This window comes from Somniosus microcephalus, chromosome 24 (assembly GCF_052327205.1).
Source record: "Somniosus microcephalus isolate GS21.2 chromosome 24, FLI_Smic_1.0, whole genome shotgun sequence".
In the NCBI taxonomy this organism is placed as follows: Eukaryota; Metazoa; Chordata; class Chondrichthyes; order Squaliformes; family Somniosidae; genus Somniosus; species Somniosus microcephalus.
The window spans coordinates 5,637,005-5,650,719 of NC_141010.1; the positions used below are offsets into that span (position 1 = coordinate 5,637,005).

At 52.5% G+C, this 13,715-nt stretch overlaps 1 protein-coding gene across 1 annotated transcript in view; it reads left to right on the forward strand.

The window, feature by feature from the left end:
* LOC147100990 (sorting nexin-11-like) overlaps positions 1 to 13,715 on the forward strand; it is a 129,302-nt gene that overhangs the window by 24,106 nt on the left and 91,481 nt on the right. Inside the window, exons 3-6 of the mRNA XM_085966141.1 lie at positions 351 to 404; positions 5,892 to 5,978; positions 7,527 to 7,627; positions 8,661 to 8,759. Coding sequence (XP_085822267.1) covers positions 351 to 404; positions 5,892 to 5,978; positions 7,527 to 7,627; positions 8,661 to 8,759 — 341 coding nt within the window. The remainder of the gene's footprint in view (positions 1 to 350; positions 405 to 5,891; positions 5,979 to 7,526; positions 7,628 to 8,660; positions 8,760 to 13,715) is intronic.

Consider the following 13,715-nt stretch of genomic DNA (forward strand, 5'->3'; position numbering starts at 1 on the left):
CAGTCATTGGGTGTATTCAAAACAGAAGTCGATAGATTTCTGACTAGTAAGGGCATCAAGGGATATGGCGATAGGGCCGGTGAATGGAGTTGAGGCAGAAGATCAGCCATGATCTCATTGAATGGCGGGGCAGGCTCGAAGGGCCGAATGGCCTACTCCTGCTCCTATTTCTTATGTTCTTATGGGAGATTTACAAAGGTGGTTTCAGTAAGAGGTTTCTTTCAGTTGAGCTTGTTTTAATTGTGTTTCATTAAGAGTGATTCGTCATTCTAAAATCGTAAAGCACATCAAGAACTTGCAGCGTCGATGTAAAAATCCTCTGTTTAATTTGTGAGTCTGTGCCCTGACAGATGGTCCCCGATTCTTCAACTGAGAACAAAATGATGAAAGATCAGGAGGAAGAGGTAAGAATTGGTTCCTGAAACTTTCTCCCCCTACAGGTGCACACTAAAGCTGGCGTCTGCTCTCCAGTACCGCACCCAAGTGGCTGTTTCTTCATTAGTGAGCCCAGCTAGTGAGTACCAGCAGGCTATTGGACAGTGGATAGGCTGGGGCTCTTTTTTTTAGAAAGAGAAGGCTGAGGGGTGACCTGACAGAGGTGATTAAAATTATGAAGGGGTTGTGATAGGACAGACATAGAGAAGATGTTTCCACTTGTGGGGGAGACCAGAACTAGGGGCCATAAATATAAGATAGTCACTAATAAATCCAATAGGGAATTCAGGAGAAACCCCTTTATTCAGAGAGTGGTGAGACTGTGGAACTCGCTACCTATGTTGCTGTAATTTGTTGTGGCCCCTTTAAGGGGTGGTGCGGGCCATTCAAAATATTGTGCATGTGCGGTTTTTGCATTGAAATGCCGGCTGCGCAGGTTGTCTGGAGCAGTAGGGAACACTGCTCGCTACCACAAGGAGTAGTTTAGACAAATAACACAGATGCATTCAAGGGGAATACGAGGTAAGTACATGAGGGAGAAAGGAATAGATGGATATGCAGGAAGGGTTAGATGAAGCAGGGTGGGAGGAGCCTCGTGTGGAGCATAAACACCGGTTTAGAATAGTTGGGCTGAATGGCCTGTCTCTGTGCTATATATTCCGTGTAATTCGATATAATAACAGCTGAGCCCGATCTTGCCTCTGCTTGATGTTGCATGTGCACTTTCCAGCGGCTGTTACAGCACTCGGGGGCCCCACTGAGTTTTGTATCCCCTCTTCCAAGACCAGTGGCACCGAGGTGAATTGCAGCATCCCAACTATTTTACTGGCTCTGATCCACTAACTACATGCACTGCGTAACTTACATTCCAAACAAATCCCTAGAAAACGAAGTAAGACCTAAAATTAAGGTAAGGAATAAAACTCTGCTGCCCGTGTCCTAACTCGCACAAAGTCCTGTTCACCCATCGCCCCCTGTGCTCGTTAATCTACATTGGCTCCCGGTCCAACAAAGCTTCAAATTTAAAATTCTCATCCCTGTGTTCAAATGCCTCCATGGCCTCGCCCCTCCCAATCTCTTTTTAACCTCCTCCAGCCCCACAACCCTCCAAGATTTCTGCGCTCCTCCAGTTCTGGCCTCTTGAACATCCTTGATTATAATCGCTTCACCATTGGTGGCCGTGCCTTCAGCTACCTGGGCCTTAAGTTCTGGAATTCCCTCCCCAAACCTCTCTACAACTCTCTCTTCCTTTTAAGATGCTCTTTAAAACCCACCTCTTTGACCAAGCTTTTGGTTACCTCTCCTAATATTTCCTTCTTTGGCTCGGAGTCAATTTTTCTTTTGTCTTATTACGCTCCTGTGATGCATGTTTTACTACCTGAAAGGCGCTATATAAATGCAAATTGTTCTTCTTGTAAGATGAATCTGTTCATCAAGTTCATGTTTGGCTTCCCCCCCGCCACCCCCCCCCTGGACTGCAAGATTCGCGCAGCGAGTGTTTAGGATCTGAAATGCACTGCCTGAAAGGGTGGCGGAGGCAGATTCGATCGTGGCTTTCAAAAGAGAATTGGATACATTGTGCAGGGCTACGGGGAGTGGGACTAGGTGAAGTGCTCTTGCAGAGAGCCGGGACGGGCCGAATGGCCTCCTTCTGTGCTTTAACCATTCGATGATTAACGCAAAAGCCTAAATCTGTGAGCGGACAGGTTAGAATCGCACATTTTCCACCCACGTTGCTGCTTAATTGATGCCTGACTCTTGCCCATCACTTGGCTTGGTTTCACAGCCCAGTTGTAGTACATGTATGTGTAATTGTTGAAATCAAAATTGGGGGGGTGGTGTTGGTTTTACATCTAGTGCAGGCTCACGTATTTCAAGTGTAGGGTTAGGTAGTGTAGTGGTCAATGTTCCCTGTCATTTTATTTGGCGCCGCACAGACCCTTTAAGGGGCTGCGCGGCCCATTCAAAATACCACGCATGTGCAGTTTTTGCATAGAACAGCCAGCTGCGCAGGATCCCTGGAGTGCCGCGCGGCCGCTCATCTTACAGGGAACATTTGTAGTGGTTATGTTACTTGACCAGTAATCCAGAGGCCAGGGAATCCCACCAGGACAGTTGGCGGGGAAAAAAATTGGAAATAAAAAGTGAGCACAAAGCTGTCGGATTGTTGTAATAAACCCAACTAATGTTCTTTAGGGAAGGAAACCTGCACCTGCAGTTGACTGTGGGAACAAGAGCAGGTCAGAGGCTGGGTATTCTGCGGCGAGTGTCTCACTTCTTGATTCCCCAAAGCCTTTCCACCATCTACAAGGCACAAGTCAGGAGTGTGATGGAATACTCTCCACTTGCCTGGATGAGTGCAGCTCCAACAACACTCAAGAAGCTCGACACCATCCAGGACAAAGCAGCCTGTTTGATTGACACCCCATCCACCACCTTAAGCATTCACCCCCTCCACCACCGGTGCACCATGGCTGCAGTGTGTACCATCCACAAGATGCACTGCAGCAACTCGCCAAGGCTTCTTCGGCAGCACCTCCCAAACCCACGACCTCTTCCACCTAGAAGGACAAGAGCAGCAGGCGCATGGGAACACCACCACCTCCAAGTTCCCCTCCAAGTCACACACCATCCTGACTTAGAAGTATATCGCCGATCCTTCATCGTCGCTGGGTCAAAATCCTGGAACTCCCTCCCTAACAGCACTGTGGGAGCACCTTCACCACACGGACTGCAGCGGTTCAAGAAGGCGGCTCACCACCACCTTCTCAAGGGCAACTAGAGATGGGCAATAAATGCTGGCCTTGCCAGTGACGGCCAGAATAAAAATTAAAACTGGTCACATTAAGGAGAATGATGGCACTCACCATAATCATAACTCAGCCCATGATTTTCTGATTGATTGAACATAGGAATAAATACAGGAACCCACAATAAAACCTACTTATTGGGCAATGAGTTCAATTTACAGGAAAACCACACGATTAGTAATGTTCCACAGGGTTACATTTAATATCCAGACTCTCTCTTGTTTTTGCCGATTTCCCTCCACACCCCCCCCCCCCCCCCCCCCCCCAAGCACCGAAACCCTAGCTGCAGATTTACAACTACAACCCGCCTGTTAAATGTCGCATTTCTGTGCTCGGAATGTTTTCCATTCTCTCGAGTAAAGATTTTCACACACAAGACTGATGACAATGTCACTTTAGCTCTAGAAGCAATTGTTAGTTTTTGTCTCATCAGGACCTCGAGGCCAGTCTGATTCTATCTGTTACCTTCAGAAGAAAGTTGACTTTTTTTGTATCCAAATTTTAAGTTGCATTTTAGTTGTAGGCTTAGAAAAAGAAAAATTCTGCTTTCCATATTTTCATACTTCATTGGCTGTAAAGCGCTTTGAGACGTCCAGTGGTTGTGAAAGGCGCTATATAAATGCAAGTCTTTCTTTTCCTTTCCATATTTTAATTTGCGTCTTTTCAAGATTTTTTCGCCCCCAAAAGTTGTGTTTCAACGAATGTCGTAATTGTTGTTTCACTTCTCGTACAGCTCACAAGGACACGAGAAATGGTCAGATGATAAAATGGGGCTTGAGTGGAAACTGGGACTTTGCTCATCTCAATTTCCAGAATCCGCTCCGAACGTTGCAATAGCGTCAGCCGTGGGCAGCACCCTCGCCCCCGAGTCAGAAGGTTGTGGGTTCAAATCCCACTCCAGAGACTTGAGCACAAAGTCCAGGCTGTCGCTCCAGTGCTGCGCTGAGGGAGTGCTGCACTGTCGGAGGTGCCGTCTTTCGGGTGAGACGTTAAACCGAGGATCAGTCTGCTCTCTAAGGTAAAAGATCCCACTGCACTATTTTGAAGAAGAGCAGGGGAGTTCTCCCCGGTGTTCCTCAATGTTTATCCCTCAATCAACATCACTAAAAAAGCAGATTATCTGGTGATTATCACATTGTTGTTTGTGGGAGCTTACTATGCGCAAATTGGCTGTCGTGTTTCCTACATTACAACAGTGACTACACTTCAAAAAAAAAAAAAGTACTCCATTGGCTGTAAAGCTATATAATTGCAAGTCTCTCTCTTTATTTGTTACTTGCGGTGAAAGTGGATGTGGCTTTTAGGCTGATGCAGTGTATACACCATTTGTTATGTTTGTGTTTGTGATATCACATGGGTCGAGTTCCCGATCTTGTATGGAGAGGTGCCAGGCAATATTTGCCCATTGGGAGTGTGGGAAAGATCGAATATTTAACTCCCCTGGTGGCTTTATTACAAAAATCAAAGTACTGCGGATGCTAGAAATCTGAAATAAAAACTCAGCAGGTCAGGCAGCATCTGTGGAGAGAGAAACAGAGTTAACATTTCAGGTCGATGACCTTTCACCAGATCTCTTCCGATGAAAGGTCATTGACCTGAAACATTAACTCTGTTTCTCTCGCCACAGATGCTGCCTGACCTGTTGAGTATTTCCAGCATATTCTGCCTTTAGTATACCTCCTGGCTGCAGGTTACAGAGCAGACAGGATCCTAGCAGTGCAGTTCCTGCTGTTGCACTCAAGCAAACAATGGTACAGACCCTGAGGATTAACTGAAGGAACGAGAAATGTTGCTGAAAGAAGGTATTATTATTTAGATCTGCTACAACAACTTGCATTTATATAGCACCTTTAACACTATAACATCCCAAGGCGCTTCACAGGAGCGATTATCAAACAAAATCTGACACCGAGCCACACAAGGCGATATTAGGGCAGGTGACCAAATGCTTGTCAAAGAGGTAGGTTTTGAGGAGAGAGAGGTGGAGAGGTTTAGGGAGGGAATTCCAGAGCTTAGGACCCAGGCAACTGAAGGCATGGCCGCCAATGGTGGAGCAATGAAAATCAAGGATGCGAAAGAAGTCAGAATTGGAGGTGCGCAGAGATCTCAGAGGGTTGTAGGGCTGCAGAAGAATATAGAGATAAGGAGGGATTTGAAAACGAGGTGTGATGCTTAAAATGGAGGCGTTGCCGGACCAGGAGCCAATATAGGTCAGCGAGCACAGGGGCTTTGTTGCGAGTTCGGGTACGGGCAGCAGAGTTTTGGATGAGCTCAAGTTTACGGAGGGTGCAAGGTGGGACGCCGGTCAGGAGAGCGTTGGAATAGTCGAGTCTGGAGGTTCTTCTCTTCTTAGACAGTCACTCGGAGCCGAGGATGACTTGCTTCCACACTATAAATGAGTTCGCAGGTGACTGATGAGTCCAGTGCGGGACCTACAGTCTCTGTCACAGGTGGGGCAGACGGTGGCTGAAGGGGCAGATGGGTGGGGTGCTTGGGTTGACGTGCGCTCCTGATGACGGTTTCAGTAGCAGATGAGCTGAGGCAGGGGTGGAGTCAGGCGATGTTACGGAGGTGGAAGTAGCAGAAACTCTCAGCATGGCAGTTTTGTATATGACGCGTTTAACTCTGAAACATTGTGTTTGGTAGGAATTCATCACTGTGCGAGTGCAGGATCCAAGAATCCAAGACCAGAATTCCTGGGCTTCTTATGTGGATTATAACATATTCCTTTACGTAAGTACAGTGCGTGTTGTTTGCTTGGAAATGATGCAAGTGTTTAAAATGCTAAAGGGATTCGATAGTGTAGATACAGAAAAACTATTTCCTCTAATGGAATCCAGAACAAAGGGGCGTAACCTTAAAATTAGAGCCAGGCTGTTCAGGGGTGATGTCAGGAAGCACTTCTTCACACAAAGTGTAGCAGAAATCTGGAACTCTCTCCCCCAAAACACTGTGGATACCGGGGGTCAGTTGAAATTTTTAGGACTGGGATTGATATATTTCTGTTAGGTAAGAGTATTAAGGGATATGGAGCAAAGGCGGGAAAATGGGGTTGAGGTACAGATCAGCCATGATCTGATTGAATGGCAGAACAAGCTCGAGGGGCTGAATGGCCTCCTTGTGATCCCACCCAAACCCTGGCCTTGCATCAATCACAGTGAAGTGTGTGGCTGGGTTGGCGGCCTGGTCACAGGTCTCTGCCATGCTGCAAGCTGGCCACTGGGAGGTGAACAAGTGCAGCCCAGAGCTGAGACACTTTGGCAGTTTTTCTCCCTGTGGGGAACCAATTGGCCTCTGATTGGCACCTCATCCCAGCAACACTGCCGTTCATTAACGGCAGGGAATCAAACCCGCGGTAATTGTATTCAGGTGGTGTATATCAATTGGGTATTAATTGTGTTCAGGCGGTGGGCAGTAATTAGGGTCTCTTGTGTTCATATATACGGGAGTAGGCTTGGGAAGTGGGAGGGAAAGCTTTGGGGGGTGCACGGTATGCAATGTGTGTCTCTGTAAATAAAGGCTTATAAGTGATTAAAGACTAGGCTCTCATTCTATAGTTCACCACCTGGCTATTGACTTTTACAACCTGTGTCCCGTCACTGCATGATGCTGCTTCTCTACTCCATGAATGCTTCTATGTCCACTTGGTAGCATCCCTAGTGACGCTGCTCTGGTCTCTGCATACAGAAACTGAGCCGGGCAGGGATCGAAGCTGCTTGTCTCGGCTCCATGACTCCACTTCCTGGTCTTCCAACATGTAGTACCACTCGCCCCCCACCCCCATCCCGACGAAGGCGTCGCTGGACCGCGATCAGGAGCAGGGACCATGGCCTGTTTTCCTTGCCCCCTAGGCCAGGTGGTGTTGGGGTTAGTTATTGTTCCCCTATTCCTGCCTCAGCTTAGATCAGCTGACTCAGTACCTTCCGGCTCTATATGGGGCTCAGTACCACACTGGGCAGGACATTTATCAAGGATGTTGACATTTTAAGGTGATTGGCAAAAGAACCAGAGGCGACATGAGAATTTTTTTACACCGTGAGATGTTGTGATCTGGAACGCGCTGCCTGAAATGGCGGTGGGAGCAGATTCAACAGTAACTTTCAAAAGGGAATTGGATAAATACTTGAAGAGGAAAATTAGCAGGGCGATGGGGAAAGAGCAGGGGGGAGTGGGACTAATTGGAGAGCTCGTTCAAAGAGCCCTTGTGAGGGAGTACAGATTATTGTCTGCTAGTTAAAGTCAACAAGGTTAACTGACCGGCCAATTGCTGCACTGTTTCAGACAAACAGTAAGGCTTTCACTGTAAAGACCTCGTGTGTGCGGAGACGGTATCGGGAGTTTGTGTGGCTGAGACGCCAGCTCCAGAAGAATGCCGGATTGGTGTAAGTACAGCTCAGAATACAGCTCTTACTCACGATGCATGGAACACTAGAATTAACGGCACTGAGCTACCCGTAGAATGGTGGAGAATGTGGAAACTGAGTCCCCTGAAAAGGCGCGTTGGGTTATCCCGGCAGTAATTCTGGGATTGCACCCACCAACCACTGCTGAGCCCACTGGAGTTTGAGCGGTCAGTGGGAGGACCCCTCACAGTGTCAGCCATGGCTCAGTTGGTAGCGCTGTGGGATCTTGTACGTCCACCTGAGAGGGCACACGTGGCCTCGGTTTAATGTCTCATCTGAAAGACGGTACTTCTGCTAGTGCAGCGCTCCCTCAGTACTGCACCGGGAGTGTCAGCCTGGAACGTGTGCTCGAGTCTCGAGAGGGGACTTGAACCCACGACTTTCTGACTCAGAGGCGAGGGTGCTGCCCACTGAGCCAAGGCATGGAAGGAAAGTGAGCAATTCCCTTCATGATTTAAACTTATCGTGCGGCACTGTGCATCGGGCCCGAAGACTTTCCCAGTCTTTGAAAACCCCGCCGATACTGAACATGCTGCATTGGTAGAACTGGGTGCCGACTAATGTTGCCGTTAAGCTGTGCGGCCGCGTTACCGCACTCTGGAGGTCCCGTGTAGCCGGCTCACCGGCTTTTAAATGGGGAAACCACACATGCGCGGGAATTTGAACGGGCTGCGCATCCCGTTAAAGGGGTCACGCACCCAAACAAAAATTAGAGGGAACATTGGTGCCAACCCAGATTGCAGTCCCCTTCCTAGGGAATACCACCACAACCCCTCCCCCATCCCCCCCCAGACCCAGTCATTTCAGGGTCCAGCTCTTCTGCTTCTGTTACACTTTTTTATGTTTTAGAATTCAAACATCCTCACTATTTGTACTTTGGGACTCATCTCTTGCCCCACTCCAGTCATTTGTTTGGGAGGGACATACTGATATTAATATACGAATCAACACAATTGCTGCATTCTCCATTGCCAAAAGTATACAGAATTTCCCTTTGCTTTTGTTTTCGCAGATCACTCCCAGAGCTGCCAGGCAAGAAACCATTTTTCCAAGTTAACAACAGTGACGGTATAGAGAGAAGACGGCAGGGTTTGCAGCAGTTCCTGGAAAAGTAAGTGCAGCATGAGGCGTGTAATATTTGAATTAGTCTGCGTTGCTGAGGATCTCAGACAGAGTGTCCTTTTGTGTGAGCATCATGGCTTTTAAAATGAAGCCGGATTTATATCTGACAACAGCTCTGCTTGTATCTTTTCACGGGTCGGTACTTTTATTTCCAATGTTTCCCTTCCATGGCAGGGTTTGATTCCACAGGCAAACACAAATTTCCATTATGACGATAGCAAAATACTGCAGATGCTGGAAATCCGAAATAACAACAGAAAATGCTGGAAAAACTCAGCAGGCCAGGCAACATCCATGGAGAGAAAATAGAGTCAACGTTTTGGGTCAAAACCCTTTGTCAAGACTGAAAAAACACAGGAAATGAAATAGATTAAAAGGCCAGTTTGTGGAACAAAAGAGAGGCACGGTGGCATAGTGGTTAGCACTGTTGCCTCACAGCGCCAGGGACCCGGGTTCGAATCCGGCCTCGGGCGACTGTGTGGAGTTTGCACATTCTCCCCGTGTTTGCGTGGGTTTCCTCCGGGTGCTCCGGTTTCCTCCCACAGTCCAAAGATGTGCGGGTTAGGTTGATTGGCTATGATAAATTGACCCTTAGTGTTAGGGGGATTAAATACGTGGGGTTACGGGGATAGGGTGGGATATGTGTTGGTGTAGGGGTTACGGGGATCGGGTGGGATATGTGTCGGTGCAGGCTCGATGGGCCGAAATGGCCTCTATCTGCACTGTGGGGTTTCTGTGATTCTGTGAAGTGAAGAGACATTAAGAGGTATTCAAAACGAGACAAGATGGTGATAGGACTAGTGGAGACAAAAGACGGCTCTAGATTAGGTGTGAAATGCGCTGGCAGAATGGGAGACTCATTGAAACTTATAAAATTCTAACAGGACTACACAGACTAGATGCAGGAAGGATGTTCCCGATGGTCGGGGAGTCCAGAACCAGGGGTCACAGTCTAAGGATAAGGGGTAGGCCATTTAGGACAGAAATGAGGAGGAATTTCTTCACCCAGAGAGTGGTGAACCTGTGGAATTCTCTACCACAGAAGGCAGTGGAGGCCAGTTCATCTATCTATATATACAAATCGGTTGATCTGTCATTCTGTCTGTCTATCTGTCATTCTGTCTGTCATCGCCTGTGCGTCTTGCGGGTATGCGCTCGAAAGTTACAGGGCGTACCTACGCGCGCGTTACCTCCAAAGAAAGCTTACGCTTCCGAGACGGTTTTAAGCGTATTTACGTTTCGGCCGGGCTAAAATCCCGCCCGCGGTATCCCAAAAACCTTCAACGTTCCACTCATTAGCATCTCATTATCCGCTCATTAGCGACAGAGTGACCTCGAGCTCGACCAATCGTACGCCGGGTTGCTGGCGTGTGCCGCCGGGCCAATCGGTGCGCGTGTGGCCGGGCTTTATCGTTCTGAACCGAGGTGAGTCGCCGCCATCTTGATTCCAAACTTTTCCTTTCTTTTTCCCGCTTTCTGCGTCTTAAAAAAAAACGTTGCTTTTAAAACACATATTGTTTTAAAAAAAAATGATTTAGAAAGTAACTTCTCTAATCTCATTAATTTTCCTACCTTTCCCCGTATTTCCAGGTAGGCCTAGCAGCCTCAGCGTCTCCTCCGCACCCACGCCCGAGCTAGGCACCTCCCGGCCCCACTCGAAGGCTGGAGGGCCGAGCCTCAGCCCAGCGCCGCTAGGGTGCGCGCGCAGCAGGAGCTGAGACGCGGCGTCTCTCTCTGGCTAGCGTCCAGCGTTACCCTGGCAACCGGGCCCGCCGGACGTCTGGCACAGCCGCAATCGGCGGTCTTCACCTCGGGGGGGGGGGGGGGGGGCCCGCGACCCTCGGGGGGGGGGGGGGGGGGGGCCGCACGCGCAGCAGGAGCAGCTGAGACGCGACTTCTCTCTGCTCGGCTGGGGGGGCGGGGCTTGGTCAGCGTCACGGTTACCCTGGCAACCGGGCCCGCCGGCCGAGCCAGAGACGCCGCGTCTCAGCTCCTGCTGCACGCGCAATCGGCGGTCTTCACCTCAGGGGGGGGGGGGGGGGGGGCCCGCGACCCTCGTGGGGGGGGGGGGCCCGACCCTCGTGGGGGGGGCCCCCGCCCTCCCCTCCCCCCGCCCCGCTCCCTTCCCCCTCCCCCCCTCCCTCCCCCCGCCCTTCCCCCCCTCCCTCCCCCCCTCCCCTCCGCCCTCCCCTCCCCGCCCTCCCCTCCCCTCCCCGCCCTCCCCCCCCTCCCCTCCTCCTCCCCTCCCCTGCCCCTCCCCCTCCCCCTCCCCCTCCCCCTCCCCCCTCCCCTCCCTCTCTTCCCCCCCCGTCGCTCTCTCTCTTCCCCCCAGTCGCTCTCTCTCTTCCCCCCAGTCGCTCTCTCTCTTCCCCCCAGTCGCTCCCTCTCTTCCCCCCAGTCGCTCCCTCTCTTCCCCCCAGTCGCTCCCTCTCTTCCCCCAGTCGCTCCCTCTCTTCCCCCCCAGTCGCTCCCTCTCTTCCCCCCAGTCGCTCCCTCTCTTCCCCCCCCAGTCGCTCCCTCTCTTCCCCCCAGTCGCTCCCTCTCTTCCCCCAGTCGCTCCCTCTCTTCCCCCCAGTCGCTCCCTCTCTTCCCCCCAGTCGCTCCCTCTCTTCCCCCAGTCGCTCTCTCTCTTCCCCCCAGTCGCTCTCTCTCTTCCCCCCAGTCGCTCTCTCTCTTCCCCCAGTCGCTCTCTCTCTTCCCCCCAGTCGCTCTCTCTCTTCCCCCCAGTCGCTCTCTCTCTTCCCCCCAGTCGCTCTCTCTCTTCCCCCCCAGTCGCTCTCTCTCTTCCCCCCAGTCGCTCTCTCTCTTCCCCCCAGTCGCTCTCTCTCTTCCCCCCAGTCGCTCTCTCTCTTCCCCCCAGTCGCTCTCTCTCTCCCCCAGTCGCTCTCTCTCTCCCCCCAGTCGCTCTCTCTCTTCCCCCCAGTCGCTCTCTCTCTTCCCCCCAGTCGCTCTCTCTCTTCCCCCCAGTCGCTCTCTCTCTTCCCCCAGTCGCTCTCTCTCTCCCCCCAGTCGCTCTCTCTCTTCCCCCCAGTCGCTCTCTCTCTTCCCCCCAGTCGCTCTCTCTCTTCCCCCCAGTCGCTCTCTCTCTTCCCCCCAGTCGCTCTCTCTCTTCCCCCAGTCGCTCTCTCTCTTCCCCCCAGTCGCTCTCTCTCTTCCCCCCAGTCGCTCTCTCTCTTCCCCCCAGTCGCTCTCTCTCTTCCCCCCAGTCGCTCTCTCTCTTCCCCCCAGTCGCTCTCTCTCTTCCCCCCAGTCGCTCTCTCTCTTCCCCCCAGTCGCTCTCTCTCTTCCCCCCAGTCGCTCTCTCTCTTCCCCCAGTCGCTCTCTCTCTTCCCCCAGTCGCTCTCTCTCTTCCCCCCAGTCGCTCTCTCTCTTCCCCCCAGTCGCTCTCTCTCTTCCCCCCAGTCGCTCTCTCTCTTCCCCCCAGTCGCTCTCTCTCTTCCCCCCAGTCGCTCTCTCTCTTCCCCCAGTCGCTCTCTCTCTTCCCCCCAGTCGCTCTCTCTCTTCCCCCCAGTCGCTCTCTCTCTTCCCCCCAGTCGCTCTCTCTCTTCCCCCCAGTCGCTCTCTCTCTTCCCCCCAGTCGCTCTCTCTCTTCCCCCCAGTCGCTCTCTCTCTTCCCCCCAGTCGCTCTCTCTCTTCCCCCCAGTCGCTCTCTCTCTTCCCCCCAGTCGCTCTCTCTCTTCCCCCCAGTCGCTCTCTCTCTTCCCCCCAGTCGCTCTCTCTCTTCCCCCCAGTCGCTCTCTCTCTTCCCCCCAGTCGCTCTCTCTCTTCCCCCAGTCGCTCTCTCTCTTCCCCCCAGTCGCTCTCTCTCTTCCCCCCAGTCGCTCTCTCTCTTCCCCCCAGTCGCTCTCTCTCTTCCCCCCAGTCGCTCTCTCTCTTCCCCCCAGTCGCTCTCTCTCTTCCCCCCAGTCGCTCTCTCTCTTCCCCCCAGTCGCTCTCTCTCTTCCCCCCAGTCGCTCTCTCTCTTCCCCCCAGTCGCTCTCTCTCTTCCCCCCAGTCGCTCTCTCTCTTCCCCCCAGTCGCTCTCTCTCTTCCCCCCAGTCGCTCTCTCTCTTCCCCCCAGTCGCTCTCTCTCTTCCCCCCAGTCGCTCTCTCTCTTCCCCCCAGTCGCTCTCTCTCTTCCCCCCAGTCGCTCTCTCTCTTCCCCCCAGTCGCTCTCTCTCTTCCCCCCAGTCGCTCTCTCTCTTCCCCCCAGTCGCTCTCTCTCTTCCCCCAGTCGCTCTCTCTCTTCCCCCCAGTCGCTCTCTCTCTTCCCCCCAGTCGCTCTCTCTCTTCCCCCCAGTCGCTCTCTCTCTTCCCCCCAGTCGCTCTCTCTCTTCCCCCCAGTCGCTCTCTCTCTTCCCCCCAGTCGCTCTCTCTCTTCCCCCCAGTCGCTCTCTCTTCCCCCAGTCGCTCTCTCTTCCCCCCAGTCGCTCTCTCTCTCCCCCCAGTCGCTCTCTCTCTTCCCCCCAGTCGCTCTCTCTCTTCCCCCCAGTCGCTCTCTCTCTTCCCCCCAGTCGCTCTCTCTCTTCCCCCCAGTCGCTCTCTCTCTTCCCCCCAGTCGCTCTCTCTCTTCCCCCCAGTCGCTCTCTCTCTTCCCCCCAGTCGCTCTCTCTCTTCCCCCAGTCGCTCTCTCTCTTCCCCCCAGTCGCTCTCTCTCTTCCCCCCAGTCGCTCTCTCTCTTCCCCCCAGTCGCTCTCTCTCTTCCCCCCAGTCGCTCTCCTCTCTTCCCCCAGTCGCTCTCTCTCTTCCCCCCAGTCGCTCTCTCTCTTCCCCCCAGTCGCTCTCTCTCTTCCCCCAGTCGCTCTCTCTCTTCCCCCCAGTCGCTCTCTCTCTTCCCCCCAGTCGCTCTCTCTCTTCCCCCCAGTCGCTCTCTCTCTTCCCCCCAGTCGCTCTCTCTCTTCCCCCCAGTCGCTCTCTCTCTTCCCCCCAGTCGCTCTCTCTCTTCCCCCCAGTCGCTCTCTCTCTT